Source organism: Phaethon lepturus, unplaced genomic scaffold, assembly GCF_000687285.1.
Source record: "Phaethon lepturus isolate BGI_N335 unplaced genomic scaffold, ASM68728v1 scaffold14261, whole genome shotgun sequence".
Taxonomy (NCBI): Eukaryota; Metazoa; Chordata; class Aves; order Phaethontiformes; family Phaethontidae; genus Phaethon; species Phaethon lepturus.
Window position 1 is genome coordinate 17,212 of NW_010519932.1, and position 17,549 is coordinate 34,760.

Consider the following 17,549-nt stretch of genomic DNA (forward strand, 5'->3'; position numbering starts at 1 on the left):
TCTTGGGTGGAAGTGCTGGCTGGAAGGAGGCAGGCAGTCAGGGCGGGCTCCCGTTCCTCCCCTTGCCGGGACCTTCTCTCGGGGCTGGCGAGGCAGGGGCCTGGACATGGTTGTTCTTAGATTGGCTGTGACTTCTGGGTGTTTCACACAAACTTTGAAAGCTCTTGGATTCGTCCCAGCACAGAGCAGGAAAGATTCTGGAACAGCAAGAAATTTCAGAGGATGAGAAACCTGTGTCCTGCCTTGTACAATACAGAAGTCAGCGCTCTCTGTACTGGGGCTATTTTCTAATTATAGCAATACCCCTGCTCTTTTTTCTTTACTTTTTCTTTTAAACTTAAATCCATGTTTGGTTTGTTTCCAGGATTCTGTTATCACTAATTAATATCAGAAAATGTTGTTGATTTGAAGGAAGTTCTTCATTTCTCAATACCTGAAGTGTGACTTGTTCTTACCAGCTAATACTTGCAAATAGCCTGTGTTTCTGATTTTTATCCCCAGCTCTCGATTATGATTCTTATCAGATAACAGGGGGGAAGAATAATTCTTTTTTTCCAAAGCCTATTATTTTGTGTAATTAATGAGGTAAGCCACAGAAAGAGTTCAGTGGATGCTGAAATAAAACGTCACAAGGAACACAGGAGGTTATTGATGGATTGTTTTAACCAATCTAGTGAAAACACTGAATTTATACACAGCTGAAACAGCTCTGGTCTACAGTCATCTTTTCATTTTGCTTAAAGTCTTAATGAGAGAAAAAGTCAGTAGAGGTTTCTGTTATTAGTTTATAATTTTCAAGGCTGTCTATTTTAAATCCTTTCAGTGGTCATAAGTATTTCTCTGCTAGCAACAATTGCTAAACTAAAGTATTTTCCCAAAGTATGTTATCATGTTGCTGTTAGAATGCATAATTGTTTTCTCCATGAAGAAGCTAAATTTAGCTTAACAACTGTGCCATGACATTAACAGAAAATGGCTGGTGTGACAGGGCATGGCGTGGACGCTGCACCGAAACGCTCATGACCACAGTTCATTTAATGGATCTTCCGAGGGGGTGAAATATCACACTAGTCATCTGCCTTTGGTTTTTCAAGCCACATCAAACAATTGTGTGGAGAAGTTAAAAAAAAAAGGAAAGTGCTAGGTTTTTTGATTTCATCAGTTAATGGCTGTAGGTCACTTGATACCCCCTTTGTTTACAATACAGTGATACGCCTGTATCTTGTAAAGGTTCACCAGAGTGACTTACTGCTGTGGTACAAGGCCTAAAATAAAACTTGCACATGCCAGGCACCACATGATGCATAAAATATTCTAACAATATATTACAAAACCTTGTCAACACTGGGGAAAAAGATTATTCCAAGAAGTGGAGTTGGCTGAAAATGCCATTCTTTTTTTCCAAACCAGGCCCTTATGAAAGACAGTGATTTGGAGAGCTGGCGGGGGCAGGGAGAGAGGGGTTTCTTCCTTTGGTCTGGTGGAGAAAAGTCTCTTCCTTGGTTAATCAAAAAAGACAACAGAATAAGAGAGAAGCCCACTTCCAGCTCAAATCTTCACATTATTTCATGTCGTTCCTATTTCTCATTTTTGAGCAGCTGTGCTAAGAACCAGCTCATCCCCTTGAGGAACTTGCCAAATATCTTATATCCACGCACTGAAGTGCTACAAGTGCTTTGCGTGCGGTTGTGTCCTGCGTGTCCTGAGCAGATTTGCTTTCAGCTACCTGTGCACCATCTTGTTCTAAACCGTATCAGTCAGCTGGTTTAATGCCAATGTGGAAGTAGTCACCTCTCTTCTGCTGTGGTACAACGCACCGAGGGATCTTGCAAAATTCACCTTAAAAAGATCCTTCTGTGAATTGTTCTGAAAGCAGTGAAATGGGTACCGCAAAGAACGGTAATAGTAGCAGTTTCTAGCACAAGACTCTTAATGACACTGAGTAAGATTACGACACTTCTTAAACTGAAATAGTTCAGCTAATACATGCAGCCTAGAAACGGATTTCTGTTGACTGATAAACTGATGTTTTAGTATGTGGAATAATAAATATATTTTGACAGATTAAATCTCTGACAATGAAGCCTTTTACTGCATATCCTTCTGGGTTTATTGTATTCCTGTTTGCCTTGCTGCAGAAGAGCCACGGACAATGCAAAGAAGCAGCTAAAAAATCAGAGATGAATTTGAATGTAAAATATGATCTTCCTAACTTCATTGCAGAAACAGCGATTCAGAATGTAGTTTTATACAAGCATCATGTTTATATTGGAGCAGTCAACAAGATATATGTACTGAATGAAACTCTCCAGAACATTTCTGTGTACAAGACTGGGCCCGTTTTCGAGAACCCTGACTGCGCGCCATGTGAAGACTGCAAAGATAAAGCCAATTCATCTAACAGCATCTGGAAGGATAATGTCAACATGGCACTGCTCTTAGAAACTTATTATGATGATCAGCTCATCAGCTGTGGTAGTGTGTCTGGAGGCATCTGCCACCGTCACATCATTCACCCGGACAACCCTGCTGACATCGAAAGCGAGGTGCACTGCATGTATTCACCCCGGGTGGACGGAGAAGCAGAAAATTGTCCTGACTGTGTTGTGAGCACTTTAGGAACCAAAGTTTTGGTGACCGAAAAGGACAGGTTTGTCAACTTCTTTGTTGGAAATACGGTGGCATCTACATTTCAGCCTCCTCATGTGCTGCATTCAATATCGGTTAGACGGTTAAAAGAAACACAGGATGGGTTTGAATTTCTGACGGATCAGTCTTATATAGATATCCTCCCTCAGTTCCGTGACTCGTATCCCGTTAGGTATGTCCACGCCTTTGAAAATGATCATTTTGTCTATTTTCTAACTGTCCAGAGAGAATCTCTCGACTCCCAGGCTTTTCACACTAGAATTATCCGCTTCTGCACTTTAGATTCAGAGATGCGTTCTTACATGGAAATGCCTCTTGAGTGTATTTTTACTGAAAAGCGGAGGAAGAGGTCCATCCGAAAGGAGGTATTCAACATTTTGCAAGCTGCCTACGTAAGCAAGCCAGGTGCAGCTCTAGCCCACGAAATGGGCCTTGGGTTAAACGATGATATTCTCTACGGCGTTTTTGCACAAAGCAAACCAGACTCTTCCGAACCAACCAACAGATCTGCTGTCTGCGCCGTCTCTGTGCGAACCATCAACGAGTTCTTCAACAAGATCGTCGACAAGCAGAACATGAAATGTCTCCAGCACTTTTATGGGAAAGAGAGCAAATACTGCTTGAACAGGGTAAGTGGCAATTAACTTGTTACATTTTGGGACTCTCATTCTCTTTGCCTACTCCATTGCCAGGTAGCCTTCCCCTCAGTTTCAGTTACAAAATGTAGGTTGCTGATCATTTCAGATTATTTAGCATTGCTGATTCATCTCTGTAAGGATTAGTTCCTGTAAATTGACTGTGAAAATCACTGAGGTCCTTATGGTGCTAAGAAAGTATTAGCAGGACTGGTGGAAAAAAAAAAATTATTTGCAAGTAATTATTTTTCTGTGTTCTTGAGAGACTGTGAGGCAGATAAATGGAACATTTAGGCAGTTACTTCTTTCAATATCTTAAAAACATACTCATTAACATTCGTATCCATGTGCACTGAGGAGTCCCTGAAAATATCACTCATATTTTAAACTGTGTTAATGCTGAATCACTGCCCTCTTTAGAAAAAAAATGAAAGAGCTGGTTTGGAACATGCCGTGAAGAGCCAGATTGTAGTACAATTACTCATGCTCGATACATAAACGGTCCCACTGAAATCAGTTTTCTTAATGAAAGAAGTGTCTGTGGAAAGTGTCTCCGAATGAGGATACTGGTTGTCTTGAATGGGAGGGTTGCCTCTACACCACGCGTTCAGGTGGTTGCTGCTCTCCAACCCTCTGAACTATTGCGAGCGAAGGAAGCACAGAAGTTACTTCTTCCTTCTGGCCAGCGTCTGTGCCAGTGGCAGCTCTGGTAAAGGAAATACAGAATCTGGGAATCAGGTATTTTTAATTTTGAAACATAAAACTTTAGAGTTTTGAATTGCACCTGCTTATGCATACGGGCCTTAAACGTCACCGCTGGGGAGCTTTCTTTTCTCGAATACAAGAAGGCTGGAGCTCACAGGTGGCACGCTGTCCTCTACCAGAGGCTCAGCCTCGCGAGCCGGCATGGGGCCTGTGTCAGGACGGAGCAACAGCTCAACTGCATTTGGGGCTGGATGGGATCTATCATGCCCCGTTGCTGGGACGGCTCCTGGTGAGAGCAGGAACCGCAGGCCTTCATCACCCCTGTACCACCAGAGTCCTCCTCAGCCCAGCTGCCCAGCAGAGGGCATCAGGATGGGGCGGTGGCACATGCCCGGGTTGGAGGTGGGAGCCTCTTGCCTGAAAGGGAAGGGCTGCTCCTCACTGCCAGGGCTGATTCGGGGGGTCTGGGGCGAAGCGCCCGTCGCAGAGCTGCTGTGGCTTTGCCCCAGTAGCGGGAACGTGCTCAGAGGTGGGCTCCGACCCCGCCTGAGCATCGTGGCCACAGCCTCGGCAATGGGGGCACAGCTGCTTCTCGCCGGCTCCAGGTGTTCCACACGGATGGGGGCATTTGGCCAGCAGTTGCTGATAGGGCAACCACAACAGACTTAGCGTTTTATTCCCTTTTTTCTGGGGGGAAGCAGTTTTCAGGAACTAAAAGGAAGCTAGCAAACATTCAAGATAACTTCTTATCTTTCTTCACTGTGTTATTGCTCTCCTAATTTTTCATTTCAGGTCTTTTTTTTTTTCATTTTTCAGTTCGCTTTTAATGATAAACATTGCTGTCCTCCAAAAGTACTTTTTTTCCTTATTCCTGGAGCATTTTATTTGTGAGTGACTGTCCTTAAAGTGTGTGGCCTTTAACTTATCTCATTCTGTTCTTGCCTATACACCTGTTTCGTAAGATGATCTTTTCATAGTAAAGTATACCATTAAAATATTGACAGAATAATTTGCCACTTTTCACATGCTGGGAAGTACTTCACTGTTTCAAAAGCTTTTCTAGAGTCTGCTGCTGCTTTGCATATCAGAACTAAATGTCTTATACTGCAGACGGTTTATTGTAGTTGCCCATTTTCAAGAAATGTCATCGGAACTCTGATTCCTACTACGTTAAATTGATAAAGGGAAAAAATGTTTCTGTGATTTCTTGTGTCTCCTTTAAATGGCATAATGGCAGTCAGAAATTCCTGTCCTGATTGTTTGCTTAACACTGAAATCTCAAGACTGTCAAGCTTTGCCATTCCATTTCCTTTGCTTTATTCCAGAGGACTCATTAAGGCTCTAATGAAAAGTGTCCTGTGAGTTTTTTCAGGTTTCAATTGGCCAAAAAGATTGGCAAGAATTTGCCAGGCATCCTTTATACACTTGTTTTTCTCAAGTGTGTAAAATAGACCTGCAAGGTTGGAAGGTGAGGAAGGGGAAGGAGCAGGCAAAAGAAGGAAAGCCCATTATATCTTATGTTTATGCTTGTGCCAGGAATGTCAGCTCTGGTCTTCCTTGATTTTGCTGGTGATAAAATGAAAAAAAAAAAAAAAAAAATCCCAAACTCCTCAACTCTTCTTAGGCCCTTTTTTGTATGTTATAAAAACGTACATGAGGGCATAACCCATTTTTTCGCCTTTGTAACTCACCTTCAACTTAAAAGAAAGTTCTTTATAAACTGTGAGAGTTTGTCATAGTTTATTTTGGCAAAATTCAAAACTTGCTTTTTGTAACGTAGCCAAGATGATCTTTCTTTTTCATGTTGAAAGAATGAAACCACAGACCACTGATGCAAGTGAAAGGCACTGACCGCTGTGAGATTAAGTCATAGGACAGTGAAAACAGTACAGCAGTGAATATGGTGTACCACTAACTTCAACATTAACAAGAAAAATGAGCCTTTAGCAATGTTTGCAAGGGAGCACTATCTGATAATTTACAGTCACAGTCTGATTGATGAAGGCCATTTCATGTTATCAAAAGAGTCACACAAGACAATTGTACATAATTTTGTTGGACTTTGGGTAGTCCATCTTTTTAAGTGGCTGTCCCCCAGGACTGTTTAGTCTGAGGCTGCTAAAGGTAGAATTAGACCAAAATAAACCAGAATAAAACATCCAAAACACTTTCTCAACCCATTCTTCACAGATTTTAAGCGTTAAAAAAAAAAATACTTCAACTGATCTTGATGTTGTTGACAAGATTTGTTAGTTTTTAGCCTTGTTTCCTAGAGGAATGAAGTTTACATGGTCATGCTATTGTATGCCTGTCTTGCCGTTAGTCATCCTGACAACCTCAACAATAAGAAAACTTAAAGATGTGAATCCAGAGGCAGATCCAATATACGCTTAAGCTGTGGAAGCTGATGAAGTGTATGGAGCCCCTTTATAAACATCAGAAGGACTCACAGGGACCAAAGCAGGTATTGCTCACCCATGGGAAAAGTCTCCGTCAGCTTAGTTGGGCAGCAAAGCCAACCAACCACAAGATATAAATCCAGACACAACTGTGCTTCACTTATTCCAATGCTCATGGAAAAGTTTATAAATCAAAATAAAACATTTCCAGTTGTGTTTAAGTGAAATACATAATAAGCCAAAGCCTGGACTCACTGAAGTCAGGTTTAGGAATAGCGAATCCGATGGTGCATCTGACTGATACTAGATGTACCTCAGCAGAGCTGTGACCAGTTAGCACTTCCTAATAATTTCCTTCAGTGAAGAGCTGGCTGTCACTTCAATGACAGCAAGGAGGAAACAGAACTGGCTTTGAATTAAAAGAAAAATTGAGAGTCATAGTAAAGGGGTTTTATTGCCCAAGTCAGGACAAGGATATCCGAGAGGTAGCTGCTGTGGAGGGTTTTGAGTCACTGTTCAGCAATCTCCTCACCCACAATGAAGAAAAAAATGGATGTAGGCTTTTAGCAGAGTTTATTTGGTCACAGTTAGTCACTATCAGCCCTGGTGTGGTACTCCTCAAAGCAGAGGAGTACTTAGACGAGGAGACAAATGCTGCTTACTTCATTTGCAGACATGGTCCACTAGTATGCACCTCTATCATGGGTTAAATGTGATTCTCCAAGTGAGGAAGAGGGGTTGAGTTTAGCTTTGAGAATTTCAACTATACATTTCAATTTTCATTAGTTAGATCATGATCTTATGGGCTTTGTTTAGCCTTTCTGCATCTCTTATGTGCTAAACAATTGTGAGCTCAGTTCTCTTGATACCCAACTTCCATTGCTATCGACTCTCATGGAAAAACACCTCTAAAAATGAAATCCAAATTCAGGTCTGTAAAGTTCCTGTGGTTTTGTTTCTTCTACAAATAAATTCAGGTGAAAATCTAGAGTACTCCATTCACCTTACAGGAACAGAGAAAACGCAAACAGGCTTTTGCCACCAAGTTTCCAACAAGTGTCCTAAAGCAAGACAAACTGGTCACCACTCCTGTCAAATGAAAGGCACAAACAACTGGAAGAATGTGAAATGGAAACAGAAGATGACCAAAACAAAAGATAAAGTGACAGTAAAATAAACACATAGTGATGCTTCTTTATTACCATTACACACATGATAGATGAGTAAAATTGGGTTATGCTTATATTGTAATGGAAGAAAATAATTGCTGCCTTCTATCAGGAAACCGCAAAGGCACTTATTGATCTGTCATCCGAAGGGTATGTCTAGGAATATTTAATAAAATAAACAGAGACAAATAACTCTTTTGAGGCCCTGTAACTGTAATATCCCACACCATTTGGCTTGAAATTTTTTGGCAAGTTTAAAAATAACACCACATCTCTCTGATTAGGAAGGGTTGATGTGGCTTATTTAGATAATCTCGCAGCATGGAGGAAATGTTTTTTATATTGCAAGTAAAATGTGCCTGAATATTTTCCCTGAAAGTCAGGCACCAGAATCTGTCGGATTGGTTCAGTCACTTTTTCCTCTGGAAATGCTATATCAAATGGCATACAGCACCCTGCCTGGCACAAAGCCTGCTGCCGTCCGTACGGATTTTGTGCGAGCTTCTCTCCGGGTTCTGAGGCCTCAGAAGAAGAAACTGGGTGGTGGGCGGTGTGCACTGACGCCCTTTAAAACAGGCTTAAATCGTAGTAGCAAGGTGACAGGCTGCACCCACGTTCCTGTTCTGCGCTCACTGTCGGCTGAAAGCCCTGCTGGTACCCCGAGGGTCCCCGTTGTGCCCTGTGGGATATGGTGCAAGGCAGGTGTGCTCGCCACCAGCTCCCCTCCACCATTAGGCACGTGGCCATCTACCCACGCGGGCATGCGAGATCCAGCTGGGGCAAACAGCGTGGCCTAAGGGATTGCAGGAAGAGTCTGAACTCCAGTTCAACTGCGTATGAGGGAGGCATGGGTGTGGGTACAGTGTGTAGGGGCTCTGGTACAAGCATAGGTATGGGTATGGTTGTCTCAGGCTGGGCCAGATTCAGCAGAGGTGTAACTACGGGGGTAAGGGCTGTCCTGTGCCTGGGACTGGCCACGTGGACACGTCATAAGGCGAGAAAAAGACAAGGCAGGGAAAAAAGCAGGTCAGGGAGTTTCTTTGGGAAGTACCGCACCACCCTGAGTGGTAGGTATCCTTGCAGGCACTTCGGAGCCCTGGGAGCCATGGGGTCTGGCGGCGGGCCTGTTAGTCCCCGGCTGCTGCAAAACCTGCAGAGAGTTTCCTTCTCCTGATGTCCTGTTAGAGGCCTGTCTCTGCCTCCCAGTGCTGCTGCCTGGTGTTTTATCATCTCCTTGCTGAAAGCTGGATTTCTCTGGGAAAAAGTGGTAGCCGTTAAACTACCATTTTCTGCAAAGGGCACTGCTTTATCAGCCAGAGTTACTGATAATGTTCCCCTTCAAGACTTTTTAATCAAATTTTTTTACTGAAGGCAGGGTTTCCTATTGGTTATCAGTGTGGAAGAGTAGCCGCTGCTTTTCCCTGGAATTGGACAGAAATAATTTCAAGCAGAAAGTATTTTTTTTTTAACACGGATATGTAGATTCTATGGTCATGTGTTTTTTATGTCTCAGAGTTTCAGAAGGCCCTTAAATAACACTAAAGACTAGAACTGGATGCAGAATGATGTTCTTATCCTATCTAACTTTGCAAATTCGAAAACCTTTACAGTCCCACAGGAAGAGATGTCTAAAATGTGGACTAGCAGGTATGCACCGTTAAGGACACTCACTAGAGATGTGTAATATTCAGATCTTTTCCTGGGTTCAGACCAAATTCTAAGGCTCCTTTGCCCCTGATTAAGTTCCTGTCTAGTCTGCTGATAGCTATTCTGCAATGGGACTGTGTCAGCCCCTCCTGAAAGAGCTGCCTGGATTTCTTTATAAACAGTTCCATGTTCTAGAGAAAGAGAAGCTGATGCTGCAGTGCACTGTATGCAGATCTAAGTCCTGGATTCATCCCACCTGGCATTGGTAGGTCGTTGAGACGTCTTAAGTAAGCAATGAATTTTCCCGAGGTTCTGCTGCCAAACGATGGAGACACACATAAATCCTGACAAAGCAGACATCTGCCTTTCAGCTCACTCAGCACCAACCTTACCTCAGCAGTTTCTCTACTTACTTTACTTGATCTGACTCAGGACCACATATTACCGTCATTATTGCTCACTAAAGCAACAGTAGGTAAGTATTATCCAGGAGAGTGTTGTGTTACTCGAACTTTCTAGGTGGCATGTGGGTTTCTGATCTCAGACAGCTTTTGCATCAGAGTGGAATTACTCCTCGTTTCCAAACATACAAGGAAAACCAGAGTCAAATCCCACAGTAAATTAAAAAAAATACTGCTAAGGAAGAAGATCCATGGCATAAATTGTTCAGAAAGTACGTGTAGGTCAGAAGGAAATATTACTTGCACTGCCTACAAAGTGGGTAAAAACAAATGTTAGAGAAAGAATGATCTTGGGAAAAGTGATAATGAGAGCTTCATTTTCCTGATGTTACTCTGCTTTTCTAAACAGCCTGTGGAAATTAGGACAAATTGTGTGATTTTCTGTTACTTTCAGGACTCCTTTCTATCCCACACATCTCTTGCACCACTGTTTTGGCTAGACATGCAGTTGTTGTGCAACGTTATCTTGGAATAAGAGTCTCCACACTCAGCATTATCTTAGGATAACTGGTCTACTTGGATTTCACAGCTCTTCTATTTTATCACAGCTTCCATGTAAATAAGGACTTCTATGAAAAATGCAACTGATGTACACTACACATGTACAGCAAAACTGCTTTTATCAACACAACATCTCCGGTGCATTATTTTATTTCTTCAAAATGTGCAATTAGTCAACACCTCTCCTTTGATAATCTGTATACTGAGTTAAATTTAAATTAATATAAGGGAAATCAGCAAAATACAAAGATTACTTAGGTCCATTTTATCTGCTGAATCAATAGGACTTACTTAGTGCTAATGCACTAAACAGATTACGAGAACTAATGCAGCACTGTTCAATGACAAAAGCAAATAACTCTTTGAATGATCTTGACAATAGAACATGTAATCATCTTAATTTATATTAACTAATTACATTTAACATGGATGTCTCTTTACCTATTACCTTAAGTGGAGCATCAGTACAGTAACTTCCTTCCCCCCCTCCCCATTTTAACAGTGAAGTAGATCAAAGCAACAAGTATTAAGAGTTAGTGGGATGATACTACGTAAAATTTTACATTAATGGAGTTCTTCAAAAAAAACCCTCTTTCTCTAGGGGTCATAAAAATTTTCGTAATCTTTCCATTGGCCTCAGCGAGTTCTACATCAAGTCCTTGAAGTTGAAAGTGTAGCTTAAAGGTAATTAATCCTTCAGTAATTCCCGCTCAATTGTTCCTTATTTTGCAACAAGTAGTATTTTGAAGGGTTGGTTTCCTGTGTAACTCGGACCATCTCCAGGCAGTAGCAACACATAGTAGTGGCCATTGCGTAGTTAGGATTGCTTGAGTGTTTCCACCTTAAAGGACTGTTTCCAGTTGCTTGCTTTTTCCAAGTCTCCTAATTCACAGCTGAGATTTGAAAAGTTTATTCTCAGAAAGGGAACATACTTCTCCTGTATTTTATAAAAAGAATCTCAGAATTGCTTTCAAATACATGAAAAATATTGGGAAGAGGAAGAAGGAAGAAGAGGGAAACAACTCTTTGTTTAAAACAAAGAGAGGAAAAAACTCTTTTACCTTTTAGAGTAAAGCTTCAGTGCCTCATCAGAAGTTCTTAGAAACAGAAGAACCCAGTCCCCTGTCCCAGGCGTGTTCAGTTCCCTGTGAACGCTGGACTTACACCCTCAAGGTGTCTTTCACTGGTCAAGAAGAAACCAGAAGCATGGTGGACCTGCTTCTATGGGAATTGTTTAGCACATAAATTTGTGTCCTCTGACAAAATTAAGCTGTTCCATTTATTACTCTTTCCCCCCCCCCTCCTTAGGATTACAAGAAGTACTTGGTAGTAGTGCCTGGTGCTACTGTGTTTTACAAAGCATATCATAGCATTTTGAATACTGTGTTTTCAAATACTTTTCTCTTGTGATGTGACTTCTGTGACATGGGAGTTCTTGGGAAGAACAAGTTAGTTGTTTGACAAAATGGGGCTTGAAGAAGAAAGAGAAATTCAGCATATCTACTACCTATCGCAGCCACATTAACATGGAATTTAGCTGTCTTTCTGTGCTGTGAGAGCAGCAGGTGGGGTACACACAGCGTATCCCCAGCAGACTGCTGTAGTCTAGCTTCTCTGTAGTCTCTACGGCTAATAATAGCTGACTTATCCATTTGGGATACCTCTTTCCGAGGACTTACTGACCCCGTCAATACAAATAAGTGCAATAGTTCAATATGAAACACCCAATCTCTTAATTGGTAATATTTGATAAAGGAAGTTAAATGGGAGAATATGAATGTAATTCAGTCTTGGTGCCAATAAGGAACACTTTTCACGTGCATTTGCCTGCTATTGAACAGTACCTATGACTAGTACTGATGTATGGCCATCCCTGTTATTTCCCACAATCGCTTCTCTTGGAAATGCAGCAGCAAGTTTTGGGAACTCACACTACAGTTACGCTGAACCAGCAGGTGAGGAGTCTCGCTGTGGCCTCGAAGTTGATCATGTTGGCAAAAGCCAGCATGCTACATCCAAAGAATTTCTGTTTCTCATGTTCCTCAATTCTGGCTGGCTTCTCTTCTGCCTGTTGTACAGTGCTGGAGTTTGTTCACAAGAGATTCTTTTCTGGTCAATTACTTCCAAAAAATAAATGTGTCCATATTTTTTCCATGTATCATCATTGGATGTGCTCATAACCATAAAGAATTCAGACACCCTGTCATAGTTACGTGTAGTGAGAACAATAAATGTGACTATGATTTTTTAGAATTGCTAGTAGTAAGGTTTTGTCCGTTTCACAAACTTTCTGTCTTGCAAATTGCAGAGGTAAAAATATTCCTTTGTGATAGCATAGTAGAAGACTATTTATATATGTCTCCTCCTCTCTGCTACGCTTTATTGACTCTGACCAGCTATGGCATGAAACCACGTGGGAAAAGAGAAGCGAGATAGTCCCTTTGCCAAGGGAACTGACAGAAGAAGGCATGAAGTGAGCAGAGTCTGTAAGCGTGCCAGAAGCCAGGAAGTTTGTCCTGGTTATTTTTCTCCTCTCTTCATTTTCTCAAAGAGTTCTAAGTACAAGGATCTTAATAGTTGTGTCTAACTGAGTCCAGAATTAAAAGGAGCGGTATGTGACAGCTGGGAAGATTTACGATGTTTATGAAATTTAAGGAGTAATTAGTTTCAAAGATAACAATGATGGACAGGCCAAATTTATAACGTCCTTCACTTTTATTTACATGCGACTGGGAAAGGGGCAATACAGGTTCTAACTCCAGCCTTCTAACAGACCTCCAACATGATGCTGATCAAGTCACTCAATCCTCTTCAGGCAATACCCTGGCTTCACTGAGTTATTGAGGACAGAATTTCACCTCTTGTACTTCACATAGAGAGAAGCAATGATCAAATGCACTTCTCACCTGAAGAAGAATACTGCAAACTAGCCAGAAAATTCAAATGTATTACAGAACAGCAAAACTGTGTTGGCTAAAAATACACAAGAAAATTTAGAGAGTAAAATCTGATAAGGTTCTTTTGTGTTCTTCACAGCTATTCTTCCTGTTCAGAGTCTGCTGTTCACGTAAATTCTTCACCATTATGTGCTTGTTTCCAGTAGGAAACACTCCTGAAAACCTTAATTTTATTATTAATCTTAATTCACTGACCTCCACAACAGAAGAGATAAGCAACTCATACACTGTCTCCATTTTTAATTGGTTTGGGAATCAATTTGTTATGTAGAATCATCTATTCATTCACTCTACAACATTTTCCTTGAAAAAGGATTTTTGCCATTTGTAGATATCAGGTTCCAGCTCATTTAGCTCATTTCCCCCTTCTCCATGTTATGCCATAGAAATGCTCAAAGGACAAACGCTGTTGGCACTTGTGGGTGCCCACTTCTCCTGAGGAAGAGAGGAAGAGTCCCAGGATCCATAACAGAAAACAAAAGTTGATACTTAGGAATTTGATTCCTGACAGCCAACAAGTTAAAAGTCATGTAAACAAACCAGCAAGAAATAAGAGTCCTGCTTATTTCTACTTTCACCTGAATTCTCCTTCACAACTGTAGTGTTTTACAATTGACACTAGGAAATTTTACCTAGTTACTTTCAGACCGTTTCTCCAATTTGTCAAATTAAATATTAATTTTAATGACTTCCTCCAAGTCGCTCACAAGACAGTATTAGATGTTCTGCAGTGATTAAGTCATTAATATCTAGTTTATTCAAGACATTAAACATAATATCAAGACATTACACATAATATCACTTTCTAATCGAGCACTGCACTTAACTAAGAGAACAGGTTTTGGCCAGCTCTAGAAGGACGGTCCTCGAGGACCAAACTGCTGTTGTTGCAAATAATAGAAAAGCTCCCAAAAAGTCTTTGATTAAAATTTTGATTTTTTTTTTTCCCCCTAAGTCTAGCTCTTCAGACTAGAGACCAGACTCTATGATTGGTTCTGACACTGACCTAACTGAGTATTTTTTTGAGATTTTCATTAGTGGCTTTAAAATTTCCTCCCTGCTTTGCACTTTTGGCTTCAAATGTGCAACTCTGTCCAAAATATTGTTTTTATGCTCACTGAATATGATAGATAAATCATCAGTTAACTGCCAAACAGCAACAGCTCCTGATAGCCCAGCTCAACGATGTCTAGAGACTTTTTTGGCGCGTTTGTCTTCTGTGGACCAAATCCAGGGTAAATTCTGAAACACTGCAACTTCCCCCATGAACAAACAAGATAGCTTTGGTTATTTCCTATCCTTCTGGACACGGCCAAAAGGCAGGGCTTGCCCACACCTCATTGCATTCCAGCGTCACACCTAACACCAGCTTCACAAAGCCCTGGCTATGAATCACACACGCAATTGGCACCTCTCGTCCTACAAGAGAAGCAATATAGCCCAACCCAAGCACTTACCAGCTCTCGCTTTCTAATCGCCCATTTCAATAGTTGTTTGATTTGTCACTGGAACTTGGCGTAACATCCAGAGTGCATCATCTGACATCAGTTATTTTTCCACATTGACAGCCAAATGGATACTTATGTGTATACTGAGAAAGAGGGAGGGAGAGATTCAGGCTTCAAAGAGTTAATTTAAAGCAGCTTCTTTGCCGAAGTTTTCCATGTTATCAATCTTCCTTTAGTTTTCTAAGCAGCCTTTTAATCTCTGCATTTCTACTCAAAGATCAAAGCCTTCCGATTTCTTAAACAGCTAACCTTACATTATGGTTAATCCATGAAGCGCCAGGTTTTGAGAGCGCCATATGTGGAACAGTCTACAGGTTATTGGGCAGATACCCAAAATTACAACATCTCTGAGGAAGGCTGAGCTGACTTTGTGGTTGAACTGACTTCGGGGAAGCTAGGAAAGGTGTTGGGGCAGGCAGGAAAATCTAGCCACTTGTTAAGAAGAGCTTGAACAGGGTTTTGTGAGACGTGTCAGGATGTTCAAATTGTGTTAAGATGACTACACAGGAGAATGTTAGCACAGAAACATCTCTCCCCGAAGTCATTTGCTCATGGAAAAAAAGAAATTGCAGCAAAGAGCAGAGATCCCAAGTTGGGGGAAGGGTAAATTCAGAAATCTGCCTTATTTCAAAAAGCATGAAGACTATACCTCTTTCTGCACTTGAACTATTCATACTCATTGTATGAGTAATCTTTGCACAGATGTTTCAGAAATATTTTCAGACTGGATAGGATATGAGTGCAAAAGAATAAAGCTTTTAGCTTGTCTGGTGGCCAAAGCAAAGAAAAGCTGAATTTGTCCCTTGTTGATCAGTCAAAAATATTTAAACTGTATTCAATGAATGTGTGCCTAGTGCAAAGTCTTCGTTCAGTCCCTGCTGAGCAAAACACACCATACTTCAACGGTTAATACCAAAATTAATACAGCAAACACTTTAGCATGTGGATAACCAAACTGTTAAGTCACTGCTGTATCAGATCTAATCTGGAAGCCTACTTTCTGTATCATTAGGCAGTGCACAGAGATTTCAGTTGCTCTTGTTTGGTCTTACGCAGGTTTTTACCTAAATGATACAGTAAATTGACAATGCACCCGGACAAAAGCTGGCACCACAGCTGGCTGCAACTCCCAGGGATCATAGAAAACTTCACCTGCCAGTGCTGTTGCTGTGCACAGTTCAGAAACGTTACCATTCAACAGCAAAGGACTGAGCTGTGAGGTTGAACATTTTGTTAATAGCACTTTCAATGCCTTGTTTTTTCTCCAGAATTCGCCAGAGTTGAGCCAGCAAAAAATTCTTGGTTCATTCCTTGCTTTCTCATATAGGTTTCTTTGATTATAGGTAGTAGAAGGAAAACCATCTGAATCAAGAAAATAAGAAAATAAATTTTTACTCTTACTTACTCTTTAAGGGTATGGTCCAGATCTATTTAATTTAGTGGAAAATCTCCGATTGTCTTTAAAAGGTTTAGTTCAAGCTTCTTAAAAAAAAATTTAAAACGCATTTGTAACAATAACAAATCAATTAAAAAATTAGGAAAAATGAAGCGCTCTATTGATTTCAACAGAGGGAATCACCATAAGATCCTGTATAATATCCCTATATATTTATTCATAAAGTATGTCACAGTAGGAACGTGCTAGATGACTTCCAAATTTAAACTGGTTAGACATTCTTTAGGGGGTTCCTGGTTATTATCTGTACGATCTCACCAAAACAGATGATGTAGTATCAATAGTAACAGAATTATCAGTTAATAGATTACTATTGAATTGTCAGGACAGCAGGTTATATTCTTCTGCGGAGATAACTTTAAGTGCATTGTTCAAGAATTTTTCCAATGAAAATTAAAAACATGTAATCTCTATTCCCAAACTGAAAGAGAAAATCCTGCAAATGCAGCAACTATTATAGTACACCCAAGACATCTAGAGATTGGACAAAATAGTGCATGAGCCGTAGATGATCAATACAATAGCCTTGCTAGTTATAAAAATCTGGCTTCCCCATAGTTTCATTTAAATATGCAATCAGAAACATACTTTTCCTTGCTTATCTCCCTTTCCTCTTTCTCCATCTTTTTCTCCCCTTTTCTGTCTTATCACTGAAAAACATCTTGAAAAGAAACTAGAAAGAGAAGAATACTGGAAATTGTTATTTTAATTCAAAAAAGGTTAAAAAATTGCACCGTATTTAGACAATCATTTTCTAGGGATTACTGTTTTAGAAGCAGGTGTGTCGCTGGGCAGATTCTGCAGTCAAGGAATTCTGAGACCCTCGGAGAAGCAGTATTATGGCAGTCACTAAGAGAAAGGATACCTTGATATATGTGTTTATACACATATCATCTGGTTAAAGATCCTATGTCTTATTCCCAACAGACAGGATAAAAAAATGTTAAAAGAAACGTTCCCATAACATTAAGAAGTCGTCACCTTCCTCGTGGAACATCATAACTGATGAAGCAATTAAGTTTGAAACATTTTAAAATACTTTTGGTCAAATGCATTTGTGCTAAATGACTTCACTGACAAAGATCTATTCCTACTCGTAAAGACAGTACTCATCTGTACTTCATTTTCTAACAGGCTTTTTCAAGAAATGCTTCATACTGCAGAGCACAAGATGATGAATATCGCTTAGAAGTTACGACTCCTTTGCAGAGGGTTGACTTGTTCATGGGCCAGTTCAACAGTGTCCTGTTAACTTCGATATCTGTCTTCACCAAAGGGAACCTTACCGTTGCTAATCTGGGAACTTCGGAGGGCCGCTTCATGCAGGTAAATATTACTATGACACCTTCACAATAAAAAAAAAAACACAACTATTGGAGTTTAGCAGGATAGTGAAAAGTGAGGAACAGTATTATCTGAGTTTAACAGGGCGTTAGAAAATTGAAATTGTTGAGTAAAATAG

The 17,549-nt window shown here is 40.6% G+C and overlaps 1 protein-coding gene across 1 annotated transcript in view; it reads left to right on the forward strand.

The window, feature by feature from the left end:
* The first annotated feature begins 2,078 nt into the window (after nucleotides 1-2,078).
* Nucleotides 2,079-17,549, forward strand: part of MET (MET proto-oncogene, receptor tyrosine kinase) — a 72,483-nt gene continuing 57,012 nt past the window's right edge. Inside the window, exons 1-2 of the mRNA XM_010297215.1 lie at nucleotides 2,079-3,278; nucleotides 17,222-17,413. Of these exons, the coding sequence (XP_010295517.1) occupies nucleotides 2,079-3,278; nucleotides 17,222-17,413 (1,392 nt within the window). The remainder of the gene's footprint in view (nucleotides 3,279-17,221; nucleotides 17,414-17,549) is intronic.